This window comes from Micromonas commoda, chromosome 10 (assembly GCF_000090985.2).
Source record: "Micromonas commoda chromosome 10, complete sequence".
NCBI lineage: Eukaryota > Viridiplantae > Chlorophyta > Mamiellophyceae > Mamiellales > Mamiellaceae > Micromonas > Micromonas commoda.
In genome coordinates, this window is record NC_013047.1 from 1,084,308 (window position 1) to 1,102,853 (window position 18,546).

An 18,546-nucleotide genomic window follows, 5' to 3' on the forward strand; every position below is an offset into this window, starting at 1 on the left:
CGTGGGCGCTGGTTCCCATGAGCGCGGTGCTCGCGTGCATCGCGCTGAGGTTTCAATTCAAAGCGCAGGTGGGCTGGCACCTTCTCATCAACGTCAGCGCGTTCCTGGCGCGCGAGCTCGTCGCCGCAAACGCGAACCATGCCAACCCCAACGAGACGGAGCTCCTCTCGGTGATGCACAGGTACAACAGCGCTTTGGCCACCGCCATCGCCGTCTTCGGGCACTACGCCATCGAGCGGAACGAACGCGCGCTCTTCGCGACGGCAAACGCGAGGGGAGGCGGTCGCGAGGGAGGAGGAGGCACATCGTCGGCGACGCCCCCGCCGTCCGTCGCCCGCCCGACGGACCCGTCGTCGAAGAGCAAACATCATCAACAAGGTCTTCGAAGAGCAAACGTCAAGGTCGTGCCGCACCGTCAGGGCAGCGGCCGCCTCGTCAAGCTCGCCCGACACCTCGTCCCGTCCCCAATCCGCGCGCTCACCCTCGAGCAGTGGTCCGACCTCGCGTCCTCGGCGATGCTCATCGTCGGGATGTTGGGCCTCGGGCGGTACACCTTTCGGGGCGTCTCCATCCTTCGCGAGTCGACTCGAAACGGCGCCACGGTCTTCGAGACGCTTCACGCGATGACCCCGTGCGAACGCATGGCGGTGGCGCAACCCCTCGGGCTGTTCGCGGTGCTCGCGGAGGTGCTCGCCGGGTGGGGAACGCCGCGAGGCAGGGGCGCGAGAGCCGCGTACGCGAGGCGCGCGAGGTCGAGGCAGCAGATCGGGTTGTTGTTTGCGTGTTGTCCTCGGCTGCTCGCGCACCTCGCCGGGTGTCAATCGCTGTCGCTGACCCGAGGCGCCAACCCCGGAGCCGAACTCGCCAAGCGGTGCGCGTCGTGGGTGATGATGGGGTGCATCTACAGCCACGGGATCGAGGCCGCGAGCTGGCTGCCCTTTTGCATCGTCACGCTGACAAAGGCGGGGGGGCACGTCGCGACGGTGGGGTCGGTGATGGCCGTCTTTAACAGGCTCGATTTTAACAGGCTCGTCGTGGAGATCGTGCCGCCCGCGGCGGCGGCGGCGGTGGTGGCGCGGCTGGTGAACTGGCGCGCGTCCAGGCGGTACAGGCCGCGATGAGTCTGTACGTATGCGCGTGAGATCATCTATTAGTGTAGCACCTGTAAACGGTGATGATGTACAACCGTGTCGACGTTGACGTACACCGGATTTTCGTGGATTAATAATTTTCGTTCGTCATCGCGCCGAGCCCGCGGCGCGAATCACCTTGGTTCGACCGCCGCGCCCGTCCGCTCCGTGTATCACGAACGAACCGCCGTCCCCTCCTCCCGAAGAACCCTCAGCCGTTACAGCGGCGGACCCGAACCGCCCAACGAACGACCCGAAATCGCCCCCCCCCGACGACGACGTCGGCTTTCGAACCTTTTCCTCAGCCCTCGTCTTCGGGAGGTCCAGCCCGCTCAGGATGTCGTCGAGCAGTTCCTCGCCGCTCGCGCCGCCGCCGCCCCTCGCGCGCTTACCCTTCCCGCCCGCCGCCGCCGCCCTCGAGACGCGGCCGAGTCCGTGATCGTCGAACGCGCCGAGACCCTTCGCCTTCGCGACCCGCCCGAAGGAGCCCTTTGAAAAATCAACCGACCCTAAACCCTTCTCGAAACCAGCGTTGGCGTCCCTCAGCGGACGGCGCAGTCGCAGCGCGTCGTCCGCGTCCGCCGCCGCGACGTCATCCCACGCGTCTTCGTCGTCGGCGCCCCACGCGCGTCGCTTGGAACGGTCCAACCGGCCGCCTCCGGCTGCGCCGCCGCCGCCCCGCTCTTTCCCTGGTTCTCCGGTTTTCTCTTTCCCAAACCCCGGCGAGGGAGGGGCGCTCCCCGTCGGTATCGAACCCGCGCCCGTCGAACCCGCGACGGGCGCCCCACCCCCGCCGCCACCCACCCCACCCCCCCTCTCCAGCTGCTTCACGCGCCGCACGAGCTTGCCGTACTCGTCGATCTGCCTCGCGAGCTGCCGGTTCTTTCCCGCGAGCGACCGGCAGAGCGTCTCCACAGCCGACCGAGGTTCCTCTCGACGAAAGCGGTTAAGGAGTTCGGTCTCCGCCATCGACACCCCCTCGTTCAGATCCCGCTCCAAACGCCGCTGATTCTCGACGTACGCCAGCTTGCTCTGCGCGCGCTGAAACTCGGCGAGCCTCGACGACAGCTCGTCGGAAGCCTTCTTGGCCTTCGCCTTTGCGGTTCTCGCCTCGTAGAGGGCGTTGTTTTCGCGTTGTTCTCTGCGAGCGAGCTCGGTTTGAAGCGCATCGCGTTCCTCCTCGAGACGGTCGGCGCGTTCGGCGGCCATCTCGGCGCGCGCGGCGCGGTCGTCCGCCTCCCTCGCGCGCGTCTGCTCGCGTCGGAGGTCGCGTCGGAGGCTGGCGACCTCGCGGCGGGTCGCGGCGTCCCCGCCAGCTGTGTCGCCCGGTCGATCCGCCCCGTCCCGCGGTGAGTCGAGGACGACGGCGCCGTCGTCGTCGTCGTCGACGACGGCCCCGTCGGCGTCGTCCGGGACGTCGCCGCGCCCGGCGCGCGTCGGGAATGGCGTCGGGGAGAATAAAATCTCGCCTCGCTCGTCCTTGGGCACGTCCATGAAGACCGTCACCGCGCTGCCCATGTCGTAGGGCTCCTTGCACTTCGGGCACGGCGCGTGCGCTGGACGCCCGCGCTCGGACTTGCCCTTCGTCTGGAACCATCGCCGCGCGCACGACAGGTGGTAGATGTGCCCGCAGTTGATGAGCGCCTGGGCGGCGTGGCGGGCGAGGGAGAGGTGGAGCGGGAGGTCAGGCGCGAACGAGGGTCGGAGGCGCCGAGGAGGGGCACCTTCGGGAGGACCAACGGTTCGAAGGATTTGGGGGATCTCGGTCGACGGGGTCGGGGCCGATGGGGTGCGCACCACCGCCTTGTCCGTGCACAGCTCCATGCACACGCAACATGAGCTCATGTCGACCGAAGGCCTTCCTGGCCTTCCACGCCGGCGTGGCCACGGCGCCGAGGCCAAGTGCGGGGGCGAGCTTTCATCGGAGCTGTCACGCACTTTCAAGTTGGCGAACAGAAATCAGCGGTCTGTCTTTGTTCAACGAATCTTCCCGCACAACAGCATGCGCCGCTTCTCTGCGCCCCTGGCGGTTCTCATCCTCGCCGCGACCCTCGCGGACGCGCGGCGATTCCCCCTGGAAGTCACCAGCGGCGCTGACTCGTTGTCTCACACGGCGTCGAGCGGGTCCACAAAGCTGGCGGTCAACAGCGACCAAGGGCACAACCTCCAAGTAGCGGGTTCGAACATCGTGGAGGTGACCAGCAGTGGGGTCGCGGTTACCGGGACGCTGACGCAGAGCAACAAAGCGTACGTGTACGGCAGCGAGGCGAGCACTGCCGCATCAACAATTTCCGGCAGTTTGCAGGACATTTCGTGGAGCTCAGCGACCGCAAACGGAGCTATGAGTTGGAGCAACAACAAGGACTTTACACCCACCAACTCGGGCTTGTACAAGGTGTCCTGCATCGTCTCAGTTTACCTCGATTCGGCGGCGAGCAATGGCGAGCGTGCCCTCCAATTGGCCCTTCGGACTTCGTCAACCTATACTATTATTCTTGCAGGGATATCACACCTCACCATCGAGGATAGCAGTACTACTACATACAGCCAGGTGGTCATCGGGCCAGTCGTGGTGTCGTTAACGGGCGGCACGGCGTATAAATTTGCTATTCGCTCTTTTAGCAACGGAAACGGGATAATAAACGATGGAACGGGAACAGGCGGGGGGTTTGGTGATCAGTTCAACTCCTTCCTGGTGGAGTCGTTTCCGTGAATGAACGCGCAGCGGGCGTCGGGGTTAGCCCGGTCGAGCCGTGTTTAAAAATGTTTAATCCTCAGACGATTTAATTAATTAAATCTAACGCGGAGCGTTCAGTCTGCTACGCTCGCGACGAGCTCGCGTCCCCCTTTCGCAACCTCCAGCCGCACGGACCTGTCCCGCAGCGGCGGTCCGCTCCTATCGTCCACCCACAGCCGCCCCTCCTCGACCGCCCGACGCTGGCTCTCCTTCTTGCGCGCCGTGTCCTCCGCCTGCGCCAGCCGACGTATCGCGCGCGTGACCCACCTCGACAGCACCCCGCCCGCTTCCTTCCCGCCCTCGATGGCGTGCTCCTTCTCGAACTCAACCTGCGACACGAGGAAGTCGACGACGTCAGGGCGGGTCCACGTGAGCCGCGCGAGCTCCCTCGCGCGTCGTTTCACGCGCGTGCGCTCCCTCAAGTGCGCTTCGATGACCTCGCCGACGGACTTTCTCGTCAGCGGCAGAAACGGCGCGAAGAGGTCGACGGATCCCACAGCCTTGTGCGTGTCGCTCCACTCCTCGCACCTCTCGTCCTTCCACCGCTTGAACACCGTGTCCCGTAGCGTGCGCTGCGTCGCGGTGAGCTCGTCCACGCCGAGTTCCTCCCCGCCGCTCGAGCCTTCCCCGCTCGACCCATCCCCAACGTTGTTGTTTTGGCTATTTCCCAAACCCTTCCGGACCCTCCGGTTAATCTCCACAAACCCCAAGTTGGCCTCCAGCACGAAGACCGACCGGTGAAACGTCGCGTTTCCGTTCGCACCCTTGTCCAGCAGCTGCTTCAGCATTCCCCTCGCGGGGCATCCCATCTTGTCGTACTCCTCGATGACGATTACTGATTCGGGAAACGTGGATAGATGGTTCACGATTGCGTCCCTGAGCGCCCTGCCCTGCGCCTCCTGCTCCGCGGTGACGTAGTCGGTGCCGAAGATGACCTTGTACGCGGGGCAGTCTCGGCCGGGGCACTCCACCCTATGGCGAGCGTTGACGCCGTTCGCGTCGTTCCACCGCGGCGCGACGTCGCCGCCCATGAACGTGGGCAGGTAGCCCTTGATGACCCTCCCCTTGTCCACCATGGCGTCCACCATGGCGTTGTTTCCTCCGTTCGAGTTGCCGTTCGAGTTGCCGTTCGAGTTGCCGTTCGAGTTGCCGCCCCACGGGGCGCCGCTCTGGTGGTCGGAACCGGCGTCGGACTCGATCGGGTTTCCGAACGCGTCCTCCGCGGGATGCGATCCGTCGCCCGTGGCGTTGTAGAGCGCCTGCGCGAGGAGCTGATGAAAGTACGATTTGCCGATCCCGGGCGATCCGTGTAGGGACGCGACGAGGGGCTTGTTCGGCCGCGGCGACGCCACGTGGTCGCACACCGCGTCCGCGAGAAGGTTCACGGCGGTGTCCTGGCCGTGGAGGTTGGCGGCGAGGTGGGCGCGGACGCGCTCGCACGCGCCCTCGCGACAGAAGGTGCCGTCGGCGCCGCAGGGGATCCGGGTCGTGGCGAGTAACGCGGCGTAGACGACCGCCGTGACCGCCGCGGCGACGGGAGCCGCGGGGAGGACCATGCGAGTGTTCCCGGAGTTCGCGGGAGCCGGAATCCGGGGGGAAACCCGGAAGGACGCGCGGACGCGCGCCGCGATGTGGTGGGCAGTTCCTTCCGATGGCGACCTTCAGAATTTAACTTCTCCACTCCGCCGGCTGGCCGGAGACTTGATCATCAGATGTCCGGCCACAACTGCGGTCGGCTGCGAATTTGCGGAGGAGCGGCGAAGATGTCGGCGGCGGCTTTATTTCGCCGCCGACACACGCACGCGCGAGGCGAGGCGCGTTGGGTCCGGCGATCGGCGACACCGCGGACGCACGCGATGACGTCGCTGTTTTACCCCTTCCGCGCGCTCGGATACGTCAACGAGGGCGTGCCCTTCGTCGAGCACCGGCGCGGCACCGAGCATTTCGTCACCGTCTCCGCGGGGAAGGCTTTCCAGGTTTACAACTGCGAGCGTCTTCGGCTGGTGCTGGTGGGGCCGCAGGGCGATGCCGACATCACCGCGCTCGCGGTCAAAGGGGACCTGACGTTCGCGGCGCACGGGCGGGACATCGTGGTGTGCAGGCGCACGCACAGGGTCTGCGTGTTCGGCGGGCACGCCGACACCGTCACTCGACTCTTCACGTTCGGCCCGAGGCTCTACTCCATCTGCGCGGGCGGCCGAGTGCTGGGCTGGGACATCGGCAAGGACGCGCTCGACCACCTCGACGGCAAGCGCTCGTCCGCGGCCAAGCGCGCCGCGGACATCGTCGCCGCGTCCATGGCCGACGACGGCGACGGATCCTCCGACTCCGACTCGGGCGCTTCCGACTCGGACGCCCTCGACGACGAGACCGCGTTCGACGACGACCAAGATCTGCCCCGGCACGACCCCGACACCGGCGCGCACCTACCCCGCGAGTACCGCATGCCGGAGGGGTTCACCCCGACGTGCATCTGCCATCCCGACACGTACCTCAACAAGGTGCTCATCGGCGCCACCGACGGCCGCGTTCTCCTGCTGAACGTCAACACCGGCAAGCACATCTACGTCTTTCACCCGAACAACATGCTCAACCCCTCGGGATCCGCGGTGACGTGCCTGGAGCAGTCGCCCGCGCTCGACACCGTCGCGGTCGGTCTCGGTAACGGACGCGTGGTGATCCAAAACGTGCGTGTCGACAGGACCGTGGTGGACTTTACGCACGACGGCAGCGGAAGGGCCATCCGGTCGATGTCGTTCACCACCGGCAACCAGGACCCGCTCATAGCGGTGGGCAGCGACGCCGGCTCCGTCAGCGTCTGGGACCTGGAGAAGCGGCGCCTGAGGACCATCATGCCCGGAACGCACGACGGCGCCGTGACCCAGGCGCACTTCTTCCTCGGCCAGCCGGTGCTGATGACGGGCGGCGCCGACAACGCGCTCAAGCAGTGGATCTTCGACAACGCCGACGGCACGGGGAGGCTCCTTCGATTCCGAGCCGGGCACAGCGCGCCCCCGACGCACGTCGAGTTTTACGGCGAGGGCCTTCGCATCTTGTCCGCGGGCGACGACAGGGCGTTGAGAGTGTTCAGCACGATACAGGACCAGCAGTCTAAGGAGCTGAGCCAATCGCACGTCGAGCGACGCGCGAAGAAGCTCGGAGTCGCCGAGCAGGAGTTGAAGCTCCCGCCGATTCGGGGCATGGCGTGGTGCGAGGTGCGGGAACGGGATTGGGCCAACGTGGTGACGTGTCACGCCGGGGAGACTCGCGCGTACACGTGGCGTCTCGCCAACGGCGTCCTCGGCGAGCACGTCCTTCAACCCCCGGCGAAGATGGGCGTCAAGCGGCGGAACCTCGGCATCTCGAACAAGGTCGGGTTCCCGATATCGGCGGTGGCGGTGTCCGCGTGCGGTAACTTTGCCGTCATAGGCAACGAGGGCGGCGAGGTTCACAGGTTTAACCTTCAGTCGGGGCAGCACCGCGGGGTGTTCAAGCGCCCGGGTGCGCCGAGGGACGCCGGCGAGGGACGAGACGAAGAGGCGGTTTCGAACGGTATCCCCGAGCACGAGCGCATTCGTCGGCAGCTCAACCTTCGGGGAGGTAAAAATTCCATCTGGAACATGGCGGACAAGTCGTACGGGATGGACGCGATCGAGGCGGCGAAGAAGGCGCCCAAGCTCCCCGCGCACAGCGGCCAGGTGAGCGCCATCCAGACGGACGGCGCCAACAAACAGACGGTGACGTGCGGGTTCGTAGACGGCGTCGTCCGCGTTTGGAACTTTGGCGAACAAAAGCTGGAGGGCGAGATGGACACCGGCGTCGGCTGCGTCGCCGCGTCGCTGCACCGACCGGGGGCGCTCGTCGCCGTCGCGGGCGCGGACCGCGTCGTGAGGGTGCTGGATATCGCGGGGATGCGCCGCGTTCGCTCGCTTCGCGGCGCGCAGACGCAGGTCAAGTCGCTTCAGTTCTCCGCCGACGGGAGATTGATACTCGCGAATTCCGCCGACGGGGCGGTGCACGTGTGGGACGTACCCGCGGCTCGGCTTTTACAGACGATGCGCATGTCCCGCGACTCGCCCGTCGTGGGCCTGTCGCTGTCCCCGAACATGGACATGCTCGCGACGGTGCACGAGGGCAGGAGGGGGGTGTACCTGTGGGCGAATTCTCAGATGTACTCGGCGCCCGGCGCTCGGCTGGCGGGGGCTTCGACCCGCGTCGCCGGCTCTGACGATTCGGATTCCGAGGAAGCCGTTACGACGGAAGAGGAGGCGCGGGAGACGCTAGTGGAGCTCCCGAGGCTCCACGCGGAGCTCGGCGACGCCGGCGAGATCATCCTCGGCGCCACCGAGGAGGAAGAGGCGGACCCCAACGTGAACCTCGCGGTGAAGGCGGCGAAAGAGGCCATCGAGGACGCGAAGAAAGAGGCTGGGCCCAAGGGTGCCGGGAGCGACGCGCAACGACGTCGAGCCCCCGAACCCGTCGCCCCGGGTCTGGCCACCATGGCCATGCTCCCGAAGACGCAGTGGGCGTCGCTCGCTCGCCTCGACGAGATTCGAGAGCGGAACAAGCCGATCCAGGGTCCGAAAAAGCCGAAGGAGGCGCCCTTCTTCATCCCGACCACGTACAACGCCGACGACCCGAGCAAGGCGGCGGTGTTCGACGTGGACGCGGTGATCGACGACAGCGACGACGAGGACGGGGCGAAGGACCAAAAGTCGAGGATTCTCACCGGCGCGGGGGACGACGGCGGCGACGTGGAGGGGGTTTTCGTTCGGCTCGTGCGAGTCGGCGCGAAAAAGGCGGAGGCCATCGAGGAAATCAAGGCGGCCGAGGGCAAGAACAAGACCAAGGCCAAGGCGGCGGAGGCGAAGCGTAAGCTCGCGGCGTTGCGACGCAAGAGGCGACGAAAGAACGGCGGCGAGGGAGGAGGAGGCGCGGACGAGGATGAGGACGAGGAGGATGAGGAGACGGATGAGTTGAACCCCCGCGGCGGACCTTACGCGGAACTCATCGCGCACCTTCGCAGGCGCGGACCGTCGGGCCTCGACGCGGAGATTCGCGCGCTCGGGCCGTGGGACGCGTCCACGATGACCGACGACGACGCCGCGGAGCTCGGGGACGTGCTGGACTTCTTCGCGGCGGAGATTCCGAGCGGTCGCAACTTTGAGTTTCTCAACGCTTTACTCGCGCATTTCTTACGAGTGCACGGCGGGGCTTTGCAGGCGAGGGAGTCGCTCAGGCTCAAGGCGGAGAAGGTGCGGGCGGCGGCCAAGGCGACGTGGAAGGGGGTGGACGACCTGCTGCAGGAGGTGAGGTGCGCGCTGGGATTCTTCGGCGGCGTCGCGGGGGTTTGAGGTTAGAAGTAACCGTAATGGGCTGCTCTCGCTTTTCCTGTCTGCCTGTTGTCCCCGCCAAGGTGGATTCGCCTTGCTTGCGTGTCCGTCCCAGCCATTTTCCCGAAGGAGCGGTTTGGCCGATGAGGGCGCCCGTGCCGACCGGCAGAGAACGTCGCGCGTCGATCGTGACATGGCCCACGCGCTCGCGAGTGCCCGAGCGTTGCGTCTTTGCGCGCGTCCCATCGTCCCAAAGCGAGCCCGAACCCGTCGCTTCGCCGTTCGAGCCGGTAGGCACCCCGCGACGCCCCTTTTCCTCAATCCACGTCGTTCCACGGTGGACGCGTGCAAAATATCGGCGCCCGATCGGCGCACAAATGAAGGCGCGAGTCCTAGTCCTTCCGCTGCTGATCGTCGCCCTGTTTCCCCTCGCCCTCGCAGATATGGAGCCCATCCCGGGTTACGAGACCACTAAGCAGACGATCACGGCCGGCTCCGGCCCCGTCGTCGCCAAGGGCGACACCGTCACCGTCCACGCCACCGGCATCGTGGAGGAGGGTAACAAGAAGTTCTGGTCAACCAAAGACCCCGGCCAGCAGCCCTTCACCTACCAAGCCGGAGTCGGCAAGGTCATCACCGGCTGGGATCAGGGATGTCTCGGCATGAACGTCGGCGAGACCCGCAAGCTCCGCATCCCCGCGCACGAGGGCTACGGCGCCGGTGGATTCCCAGCCTGGGGTATTCCCCCCGGCGGCACCCTCCTGTTTGAGATCGAGGTGCTGTCCATCAAGGGCAAGGGAGGCGAGCTGTGAGATTGTCACGGACTTCGTGCGCGTCTCATCGCGCGCGTGTGCGTAGCTGACTAGCGAACCCGTCAGGGATTTGTAAGCGGTGTTGACCCATCGTGGCGTCGTCGAAAGCGGACTGATTGATTTGACACCCAAAAACTTGAAAACCACGTGCACTTTTAACGAACGTCGTCTTTTGAGCCGCCCGGCTCGCCAGATCTCGCCGCGGGAGGGCGGCAGAGATGGTGGAAAGGGCGGATGCGAGCACAGAGCAGCTCGTTGACCGCGACTGGTTCTCCGTCGTGGCTCCTGGTGCGCACCCAAGCCCGGAATCGCCGCGAAGCCCGACCCAGCTTCACCCGTCGCGTCAGAATTTTGGCCCAAAACGAAATCTGACAACGACGGACGCCCGAAGCGAAGGCTCCGCCGACCCTCTCCGCGACGCAGCCTCGCCCGACCCTCGCCGCATCTCCCACACGACACGACGCCTAAAATCATCTCCACCTCCCTACCCAGCGCAAGTCCTCGCGGAGTGCGTCGAGCCCGCCATCCTAGATGCCGCTCGAACCGCCTACGCCCGCGAGGCAGATGCGGACGACGACTCGGACGAGGACGACGCCGCGCACAGCCCGTGGGTTCGCCGGATGCGACAGATACTTCGAACCGCGGATCTCGACAACACCACCGTGAACGCGATACGCGAGCAGCTCCAGGAGGAGATGGGACAGCGCGTGCCCAAGAAGGACCTCAGGGAAGCCGTCGAATCATTCCTCTCGGAGAGGGTGCGGAAACACGGACCCGGTAGACACGGGTCGAGAAACACAGCTGTCGCGTGGCACCGCCAACGATCGCACGGCGACGCGTGGCGATGTTTCCTGGACGAGCAAAAGGCGGCAGGGATCGCGAGAGGCGCGCCGTGCACCGCGGTGTGGATGGCGGGCGCCGTCGCGTACCGGTGCAGGACGTGCCAGACGGGCGAACAGTCCTCCGTGTGCGTTCGATGCTTCCGAGCGTCTGACCACGAGGGCCACGATTACATCATGTACCGCAGCGAAACCGGAGGCGTGTGCGACTGCGGCGACCTGGAGTCGTGGAGCGCGCAGGGATGCTGCGACGCGCACAGGCCGATAACACGCAGCCGCGCGAACGACTCCGAAGGTTCTTCCGAAGATGCGACGAATAATAATAATACGTTTCCGGAGGGAATAGCGCGCGACGTCTCCGAGGCGATGCTCGGCGTGGTGCTCGAGCGGACGTTGCTCGCGCTCGAGTCGAGCGCTCGAGCGCGGGGCCCGCACCTCCCACCCGCCGCCGGCGCGAGGCGCGAGGCGGAAGGTAAGATGGCGGAGAAACTTTTAAAGTGGCTCCTTCGCGTCGCGGACTGCGGCGCGATGCGAGCGGCGTGCGCGACGGCGATGACGAGGCGATGGGACGGACCAGCCGCCGATTTTAACCTTCGAGCGTGTGTACACACAGCTGTGGACACGATGGACACGGCTGTGGACGACAAGGTTGCCGTGGCGTTGGACCCCGCGTGGGATAACGGCGGGTGCCCCAACGCGCGATACGTGAGCGGCTTCGGTGGTTTGTACGGCGCGGTGGGCGCGACGACGACGACGGACGCGGTTCGAGCCGAGCTTCGGCGACGGCGGCTGGTGGTCAAGACGCGGCTCGGCTGCCGACCGACGGACGACACAGCTGTGGACGACAAGGTTGCCGCCAGCTCGGATGAGATCATCGCCGCGGATGAGGATGAGACCGCCGCCGTCGCCGTTTGTCCGGAGATGAACAACTCGGGCGGCGATACCCCGCGGGGCGAGTGGCCGCTCGCGGGGACGAGAGACGCGGGACTTCTGGAGTGCCTCCTCCGCGCGACGTGCCTGCCGTCGCTCCCCGAGGAGCTCGCCGAGTTGTCCACCACCCTCGTCCTCACGCTGCTGTTCAACCCCGAGTTTAAGGTTGCGTTTGCCTCGGCGCTCGTGCGGCACTACAGGGACCTGGTGCTGTTCCCGAACACGCTCCCGTGGCCGGGGGTGAGTCGCATGGACCGAGGCGGGTGGGCGCATTTGATCGCCTCAGGTGGACTTTCAGACTCGCCTTCCGAGCGGATTCGCGGAGAGATGAGCGAAGGTCCCATCTCCGCGGCGGTCACCGCGATGAACGTGGACGACTCGGACACCGACTCGGACGATGACGACGTGAACGAAACGGCTGGCGAAACGGCTGGCGACGACGTCCGGGAGCAGACGCCGGCACAGCTTGCGGCGAGACGCCGCGCCGCCGCCAGGCGTCGCGGCATCGACGGCGGTACAACCGGGGGTCCGCAGCGGCGATTTCCTTCCCGGGGCGGGCAGTCCTCCTTCCCGAGCGGCGCGTTCGTGCAGCGGCAGCGCGAGTGCGTCTCCCAGTGCATGGATCGCGTCACCGTGCAGCTCTTCGGGTCCGTGCCCATCGTCTCGCACTCGGTGCTCCGCGAGGGGATGCTTCGCGAGCTGCACGACGTCATCGCCGACGCGTTGATATCCTTCTCGCACCGGGGTCCTTCCCTACCCGGTCGCCCCGCCGGCGTGGTCGATCCCGCGTGCGAGGGGATCAAGGCCAGGCTGTACTCGCGGCCGTGCAACGACCTGCGCATGTGTTTGTCCCAGCGATCCGTGGCGCGGTACTGGATCGCCGCGTCGACGGTAAAGCCGGGGGAGGAGGATGGATTGAACGGATCGATCGGAGGGTTTTTAAGGCCCGGCGACGAGCGGCTGCTGAAGATCGCGCTCGCAACGCTTCGCTCGATGCAGGGCATGAACCCGTACGCGAAGAAGCACGGCGAGCACGTGGAGCGCGAGCGGAGCGACTGGATCCACTCGATGACCGCGGAGATGGTCGTCATGTCAACCCTTCGGCAAGGAGCCGCCGTCGCCGCGGATGGGCTCGCGTCTGAACGCGGCCAATCCAAAAACGACCAAACCACCGCGCAAGCCGAGGAAGTGGACGCGGTGAGAGGTGGACACGATAAGGCCACGGTCGCCGCGGTCGCCGCGCTGGAGCGTCGCAGGGCGACGCGCGTCGCGGAGGAGGCTGGGCGTCGCGCGGCGGCCGCGCGGCGGTACGGCCTCGGCGACGCGGTGGCGCACTCGCCGTCGGCGCGCTCGCTGGCGAAGCGACTCGAATTAAATTCCGGGTTTTCCGTCGATGCCTCCGATCCGGCTGGCTCCTCCTCCTCCTTCGGGTTCCCGGCGTTGGACCAGGCACGGACCGCGCGGTACCTGTGCCGGGCGTTGCGGGAGACGGTGGACGCCGCGGCGGACTGGGCGTACGGCGAGCGAGCGCGTGAGACGCTCGTCCTCGGCGGCGACGCCGAGCTCGCCCCCGGAGGTGCCGAATTTGACCCGGAAAAGGACCCGGTGTCTATTCACATCCCGTTGCATCGATTCGCTGCGGTTCTGATCAACGCCGCGTTCGTCGCCGAGTCCGTCGACGCCGACGGATCGCCCGTGCTGGACAAACAGCTGCACTGGCCGTCCCTCACCTCGGTGCTTTGCGACCACCCGTTTACGATTCAGATTCATTCCCTCGCCGAGCACCCCATTCGAGCGCTGACGTGGAGCGACGCCGTGCGCGCCAGGGCGTGGGTCCGCAACGGCGAGGAGGTGCGCAGGCTCTCCGCGGTGTACGCGTCCAGGTATTGGGCCGGGCTTGGACGCGACGCGGACCTCGCCCTCGTGCAATACGCGCTCGCGTCGTCGCACTCGCCGCACGAGATCGCGACTCGACTTCTCGACCTCGGCCGCGCCGGCGCGATCGAGCCCGTCGACAAGAAGGGTGCGACGAAGGGTGCGACGAAGGGTGCGAGTGGGACGAAGGGTGAGTGGTGGGACGAAGGGTGGCCCGGGGAGACGCCGAGGAGGTACGTGGAGGGCGGGGAGGCGGCGGCGGCGGAAGGGGAGCCGTCGCCCACGCGCCGCCGCACCGATCGGCCCGAAAACGTCCAAACGTCCTCCCGGGGCCCTTCCGCCGACGCCGCCGCCGCCGACACCGACGCCGCAGACGACGGGTTCAGGTACCGCGATCCCGGCACGTTGCGCGCGTGGGACCTCGAGTGCGCCAGGAGCGCGGCGAGGACGCTCGTGGGCCTCGCCAAGGACCGCGTCTGGCTCTCCAATCACCCCTTCGAGATTCGCGTTCGCCGGGAGTTGATTCACGCGCTCGCGATCGAGGCGCGCACGCACTCGGAGCTCTCGGACCTCCTGCCCACGAACTTGGCGTCGGAGAGTAACGACGTGGATAGAGTTCTGACCCAGGTGGCGGTGTACGAGCCCCCGAGGACGCTGGACGACAAGGGAAAGTACTCGCTGCGGCGAGATGCGTGGCGCGAATTCGACGGTTTTTTCCACAGATTCGCCCCCGCGGATGGCGAATCCGCCCTGCGCAACGCCGTCACGGCGTACATCAGGTCCCGAAAGGAGAACATACCCGAGGAGGACTGCGCGTGGCACCCAAAGGACATGCTCGCCGCCCCGCAGGTGGCGCCGCCCCCCTTTGCCGGCGTCGTTCGATTCGCCAGGCACCCGTCGATCGCGTCTTTCGTTTACAACTCCGTCTGTTACCTGCACGAGCGGAGGCACGAGCCGGACCTGCAGGACATCGCCGTGAGCGCCATGGCCCTCGCGGCGCTCGCGCTGGACGACAGGGTGTTCGTCGAGCACCTCCGCGACGTGGGCGGGGGTGAGTCGACGGGCGGAAGCGCGGGGTTTCCTGACCCGTGGGCCACGGCGCTTTTGCGCGGCGGCGACGCATCCGGCGAATCTTCCAGAAACGACGTATCCTCCAAGAGACGTTCGCCGTTCATCCTCGCGCTGGAGTCCCTCGCCGTCGGTGCGGGCGGCGATTGGTCGGAGGACGAGTCGCACTTTGTCGTCATCGTGGCGGAGTGCGCCAAAGAGCTGCTCGCGCGTTTAGCGGATGCCAGGTTGTACGCGCCGAATGAACCCTCAAACGGGGGTTTACGTCTCGGGACTGCCGGGTCGGAAGCCCAAGCCGAGGGTCGACACCCCGGAGCCCAAACGAACGCCTCGGCATACAAGGACTCGCCCGCCGCCGACGCGACGGCGGCGGAGCGGAAGGCCAAGGCGCTGGCGCGTCAGAAGGCGGCGATGGCGCAGATGGCGGCGAGGCAGGCGGCGTTTGCCCTCGCCGCGACGGATGACGACGACGTCGAGAGCGACTTCGACGGGGACGCGAACGTCGCCGGTTCGAACCCCGATATAGACGCCGATAGGCTCCCGTGGGACGAGAAGGGCGTCTGCGGGCTCTGCCGCGGGTCCGAGGCGCACTCGAACGGCGGTGACGGTTTGAACGACGGTGTAACCGCCGGGAACAGCGTAACCGCCGGGAACGGTCCGCTGGTGTGGGTCGCGCTCGCGCAGCGATCGAACGCGCCCGCCGTCGCGCGCAGAGCGTTGCACGCCAGGTTCAGGAACTTGTACAAACCGGACGGGGGCGATGACGGCGCCATCGGCGCTAACCCCGCCAGCCGGACGTATCACCGCCCGAAGCACGTCACCATAGCGCTCGAGACGGGCGGGTACGTGGACGTTCCGCTGCCCGCGGTGGATCCGCTGGGTCACCACCACTCGACGTCGGGTCACGGTCCGGGTACGCCGGATCCGTTACCCCCGGACGATCCCGCGTCGGGAGAGGTCCAGGACGTGGACGAGCTCGGCGAGGATGACGCCAAGGCTAGGCTTCAGTCCGTCATGTGCTACGACTGTTTGCCCGCGCCCGGGTACGGGGTGGAACCCGCGGACGAGCCAAACGTCGGCGGGTACGAGTACGCCAGGCACAACGTCGCGGACGGCGACTGGCTCCCGGATCCGTGCTTCGCCGGCGCGCCCCTGATGGACGGCGAAGGCGTCTCCGTGATGTGCTGCGGGCACCAGGTACACGCGGACTGTTTCGACAGGTACCACGCCAGCGTCCTGTCGCGCGGGTCGGACGCTGGCGCGCAGCGCGCGCAGAGCGGGCTCGGCGCCGACGATTTTCACTGCCCCACGTGCAGGCGGCTGTGCAACGCGGTCGTGCCGGTGATGCCGGCGACGCCGAGTCAGCTCCGTTCGCACCGCGACCGTGTCCACGCGGTGTCGGATGATTTTTCACCCGACGAAGAAGCCGACGGGACGATCGAGCGCGACGGTTCGGGTCCCTACGACCCGAGCGCGGCGGCGGTTCGAGTCGTGGCGGACGGGTTGAACGCGCTCAACGAGACGCTGAGGGACGCTCGACACGCCGCGCTGGCGGCGTCGCTCCTGGCTGACCGAGAGGCGGCTAGGAGGAAAAATTCAAATTCCTTAAGGGACGACGCAGCAGATCCCGCCGGCGCGGATGGATTCGCGGATCCGATCCCCGGGAGCGACTCCCCTCGCGCCAGGAGCTCGAGGAGCAGCCGACACTCTCGAAGCTCCGTCGACGGGGGAAGCGTCAGCGCGGAGAACACGCCGACACACGCATCGGACGACGCGACGGATGGAACCGCCGCGCCCGCCCCGCCGCACCCGTACTGGAGCAAGCACCCCGGGCGGTACCAGGTGGGCGCTCACCTCGCCAAGCGCCTCGCCGACGCCGCGCGCGAGGGTCCGGGCGTCGCGCACGTCGAAAGCCGCGAACCGTCCGCGCTCGCGAGGGAACTCGCCCCGTGGTCGGCGCTCCTGCACGGCGTGGCGCAGTGCGAGGTTTCGTCGAGACCCGTTCGCGCAAAAGATGATCAGGGGTCAAACTCCGAGCCGCGCCCGCCGCAGCCCGCAGCGGCGACGGCGGCGGCGGCCGGCAGGTGGCGCGCCCTGCGCGAGCTCGCGAGGCTCGCGCTCGTCGGCGGCCGCGCGGGCGCCCTCCACTACGACGATGAGCTCGACCATTGGCTCGACGTGTTCGTGGATATGCTCCGGGTTCCGTCTCGCGTGAACCCGTTTGAAGCGGCGGTGAGGGGTGACGAGTGCGTCTCCATCTTATCCCAAGCGATGTTCGCGTCCGCGGCGTCCCGAGCGAGGTACTGGCGCGAGGCGAACAGGACGGATGAGCGCGACCCCGCCCGGACGCTAGGGGGGAGTCGGTCCGCGGCGGTGACGGCGGCGGTCGCGGCGGCGGTTGGGGCGGCGACGGGGACGGGAGGACCCGACACCCGCGAGACGGCGGAGCTGACGGCGGCGGGGCGAGAGGCGCGGGGGCGGGAAGCGCTCGCGCGGGTGCGAGCGGAGATTGCGCGGCTGGAGCAGGAAGAAGAGGAGGCGAACAACAACGCGCGGGCGGATGAGATCGTCGCGGCGATGGGCGGCGCGGCCCCGACGGCGGAGCCCGGCGAGGAAAGGAACGAGACGAACGACGGGGTCGCGACCCGACCAGTCACCGCTCCCGTTCCAGTCACCGCCCCCGCGGAGGCTATCGCGAACCTCGTCCCCAAATCGACCCCGGAGACCGCGCCGACGTACACCGCGCTCGAGCTGCTCCAACTCGATCCGTTCGCGTTTCTGTGCGAGCTGTACGCGCGCGTCTCTCGCGCGTACCCCGGCGCGGTGCTGTGCTCGGAGCGTCACGGCGCGAATTCGCAGCTTGCGGCGGCGAGGGCGGTGGCGGTGGTCATCGTGACGCAGGGAAGCCGCGCGCGTCAGTGCGCCGACCAGGGTTTCGCCAAGAACAGGGACGCGTCAGTCCCGGTCGAGGAGTTCATCGCGCCGACGCTGTGGCGGGTGGAGGCGCTTTTGGCGCTCCTCGACGGCGCCGCGGCTCCGCCCGTTCGGACCAACCCGAGAGCCGACGTGGCGAGAATTTTAACGCGCCTCGGATTCGCCGGACAAAACGGCGTCGCCGACGACGCCGCCGGGTGCATGATCGCGGCGATGCGATCCATCGACGGTCCGGTTGAGAACAAGGCGGCGCTGATAAATACCTGGTGCGGGCACATGGGGGACGTCTCCGAGGATGGCGATAACCGCACTTCGTACAACGACGGCTTGTACTGGGGCGAGTTTAACATCAAGCTCCCGCGCGACGCCGAGGCGCTCTCCGCGATCGCGCACGAGCGCCCGGGCCTGATCGCGCTTCCCACGCGCGGCGAGGACCTCTACCTGTCGCTGATGAACGCCAACTGCAAGCGGTGCCAGAAGCCGCCCCGGGATCCCGCGCTTTGCTTGGCGTGCGGCGAGGTGTGCTGCTGCGCCGGGGCGTGCTGCAGGCGGGGGAAACACGGCGAGTGCGCGCAACACGCGGCGGTGTGCGGCGCCGGCGTCGGCGTGTTCCTGCTCGTCAAGAGCACCAAGATTCTGCTCATCCGCGGCAAACGGATATGCCTTTACCCGTCCGTGTACCTCGACCAGCACGGCGAGGAGGACGAGTTTCTGAAGCGAGGAAGGCCGCTGTTTTTGAACGAGCGCCGGTACGGGGCGCTCGAGGACCTCTGGGTCAACGGCGCGCTCGACTACGACACCCTCGCGCTGCACACCAGCAGGGTGGGCAGCGACTTTTACTGACTCGACGAGACGTTCGACGAGACGAGACTTTAGACGACGAAGACT

The 18,546-nt window shown here is 67.2% G+C and overlaps 7 protein-coding genes across 7 annotated transcripts; 5 read left to right on the top strand and 2 right to left on the bottom strand.

Annotated features, from left to right (window-relative positions):
• Window positions 1-474: 474 nt before the first annotated feature.
• On the top strand, window positions 475-1,183 carry MICPUN_109089 (predicted protein). Its single transcript, XM_002508563.1, has one exon. The coding sequence runs from the start codon at window positions 516-518 to the stop codon at window positions 1,119-1,121; it is 606 nt and encodes a 201-aa protein (XP_002508609.1). The 5' UTR covers window positions 475-515; the 3' UTR covers window positions 1,122-1,183.
• Window positions 1,184-1,195: 12 nt separating this feature from the next.
• Window positions 1,196-2,975, bottom strand: MICPUN_62177 (predicted protein; the record flags this gene model as incomplete). The annotated part of the gene is made up of 1 exon (XM_002508846.1): window positions 1,196-2,975. The coding sequence occupies one exon, from the start codon at window positions 2,973-2,975 to the stop codon at window positions 1,239-1,241; it is 1,737 nt and encodes a 578-aa protein (XP_002508892.1). The 3' UTR covers window positions 1,196-1,238.
• Window positions 2,976-3,132: 157 nt separating this feature from the next.
• Window positions 3,133-3,843, top strand: MICPUN_62178 (predicted protein; the record flags this gene model as incomplete). The annotated part of the gene is made up of 1 exon (XM_002508564.1): window positions 3,133-3,843. One exon carries the CDS (start codon window positions 3,133-3,135, stop codon window positions 3,841-3,843), a length of 711 nt encoding a protein of 236 aa, XP_002508610.1.
• Window positions 3,844-3,889: 46 nt separating this feature from the next.
• On the bottom strand, window positions 3,890-5,423 carry MICPUN_62179 (predicted protein; the record flags this gene model as incomplete). Its single annotated transcript, XM_002508847.1, has 1 exon — window positions 3,890-5,423. The coding sequence occupies one exon, from the start codon at window positions 5,421-5,423 to the stop codon at window positions 3,942-3,944; it is 1,482 nt and encodes a 493-aa protein (XP_002508893.1). The 3' UTR covers window positions 3,890-3,941.
• A 300-nt stretch (window positions 5,424-5,723) lies between these two features.
• MICPUN_98006 (predicted protein) lies at window positions 5,724-9,221 on the top strand (the record flags this gene model as incomplete). The annotated part of the gene is made up of 5 exons (XM_002508565.1): window positions 5,724-6,152; window positions 6,306-7,354; window positions 7,559-8,150; window positions 8,304-8,581; window positions 8,894-9,221. 5 exons carry the CDS (start codon window positions 5,724-5,726, stop codon window positions 9,219-9,221), a joined length of 2,676 nt encoding a protein of 891 aa, XP_002508611.1.
• A 369-nt stretch (window positions 9,222-9,590) lies between these two features.
• On the top strand, window positions 9,591-10,012 carry MICPUN_62181 (predicted protein; the record flags this gene model as incomplete). Its single annotated transcript, XM_002508566.1, has 1 exon — window positions 9,591-10,012. The coding sequence occupies exon 1, from the start codon at window positions 9,644-9,646 to the stop codon at window positions 10,010-10,012; it is 369 nt and encodes a 122-aa protein (XP_002508612.1). The 5' UTR covers window positions 9,591-9,643.
• A 218-nt stretch (window positions 10,013-10,230) lies between these two features.
• Window positions 10,231-18,501, top strand: MICPUN_102866 (predicted protein; the record flags this gene model as incomplete). The annotated part of the gene is made up of 2 exons (XM_002508567.1): window positions 10,231-10,300; window positions 10,505-18,501. 2 exons carry the CDS (start codon window positions 10,231-10,233, stop codon window positions 18,499-18,501), a joined length of 8,067 nt encoding a protein of 2,688 aa, XP_002508613.1.
• Window positions 18,502-18,546: the final 45 nt, after the last annotated feature.

Coding starts and splice junctions, on each gene's coding strand:
- MICPUN_109089 (XM_002508563.1), top strand. CDS start 516: ATGCTCATCGTCGGGATGTTGGGCCTCGGGCGGTACACCTTTCGGGGC.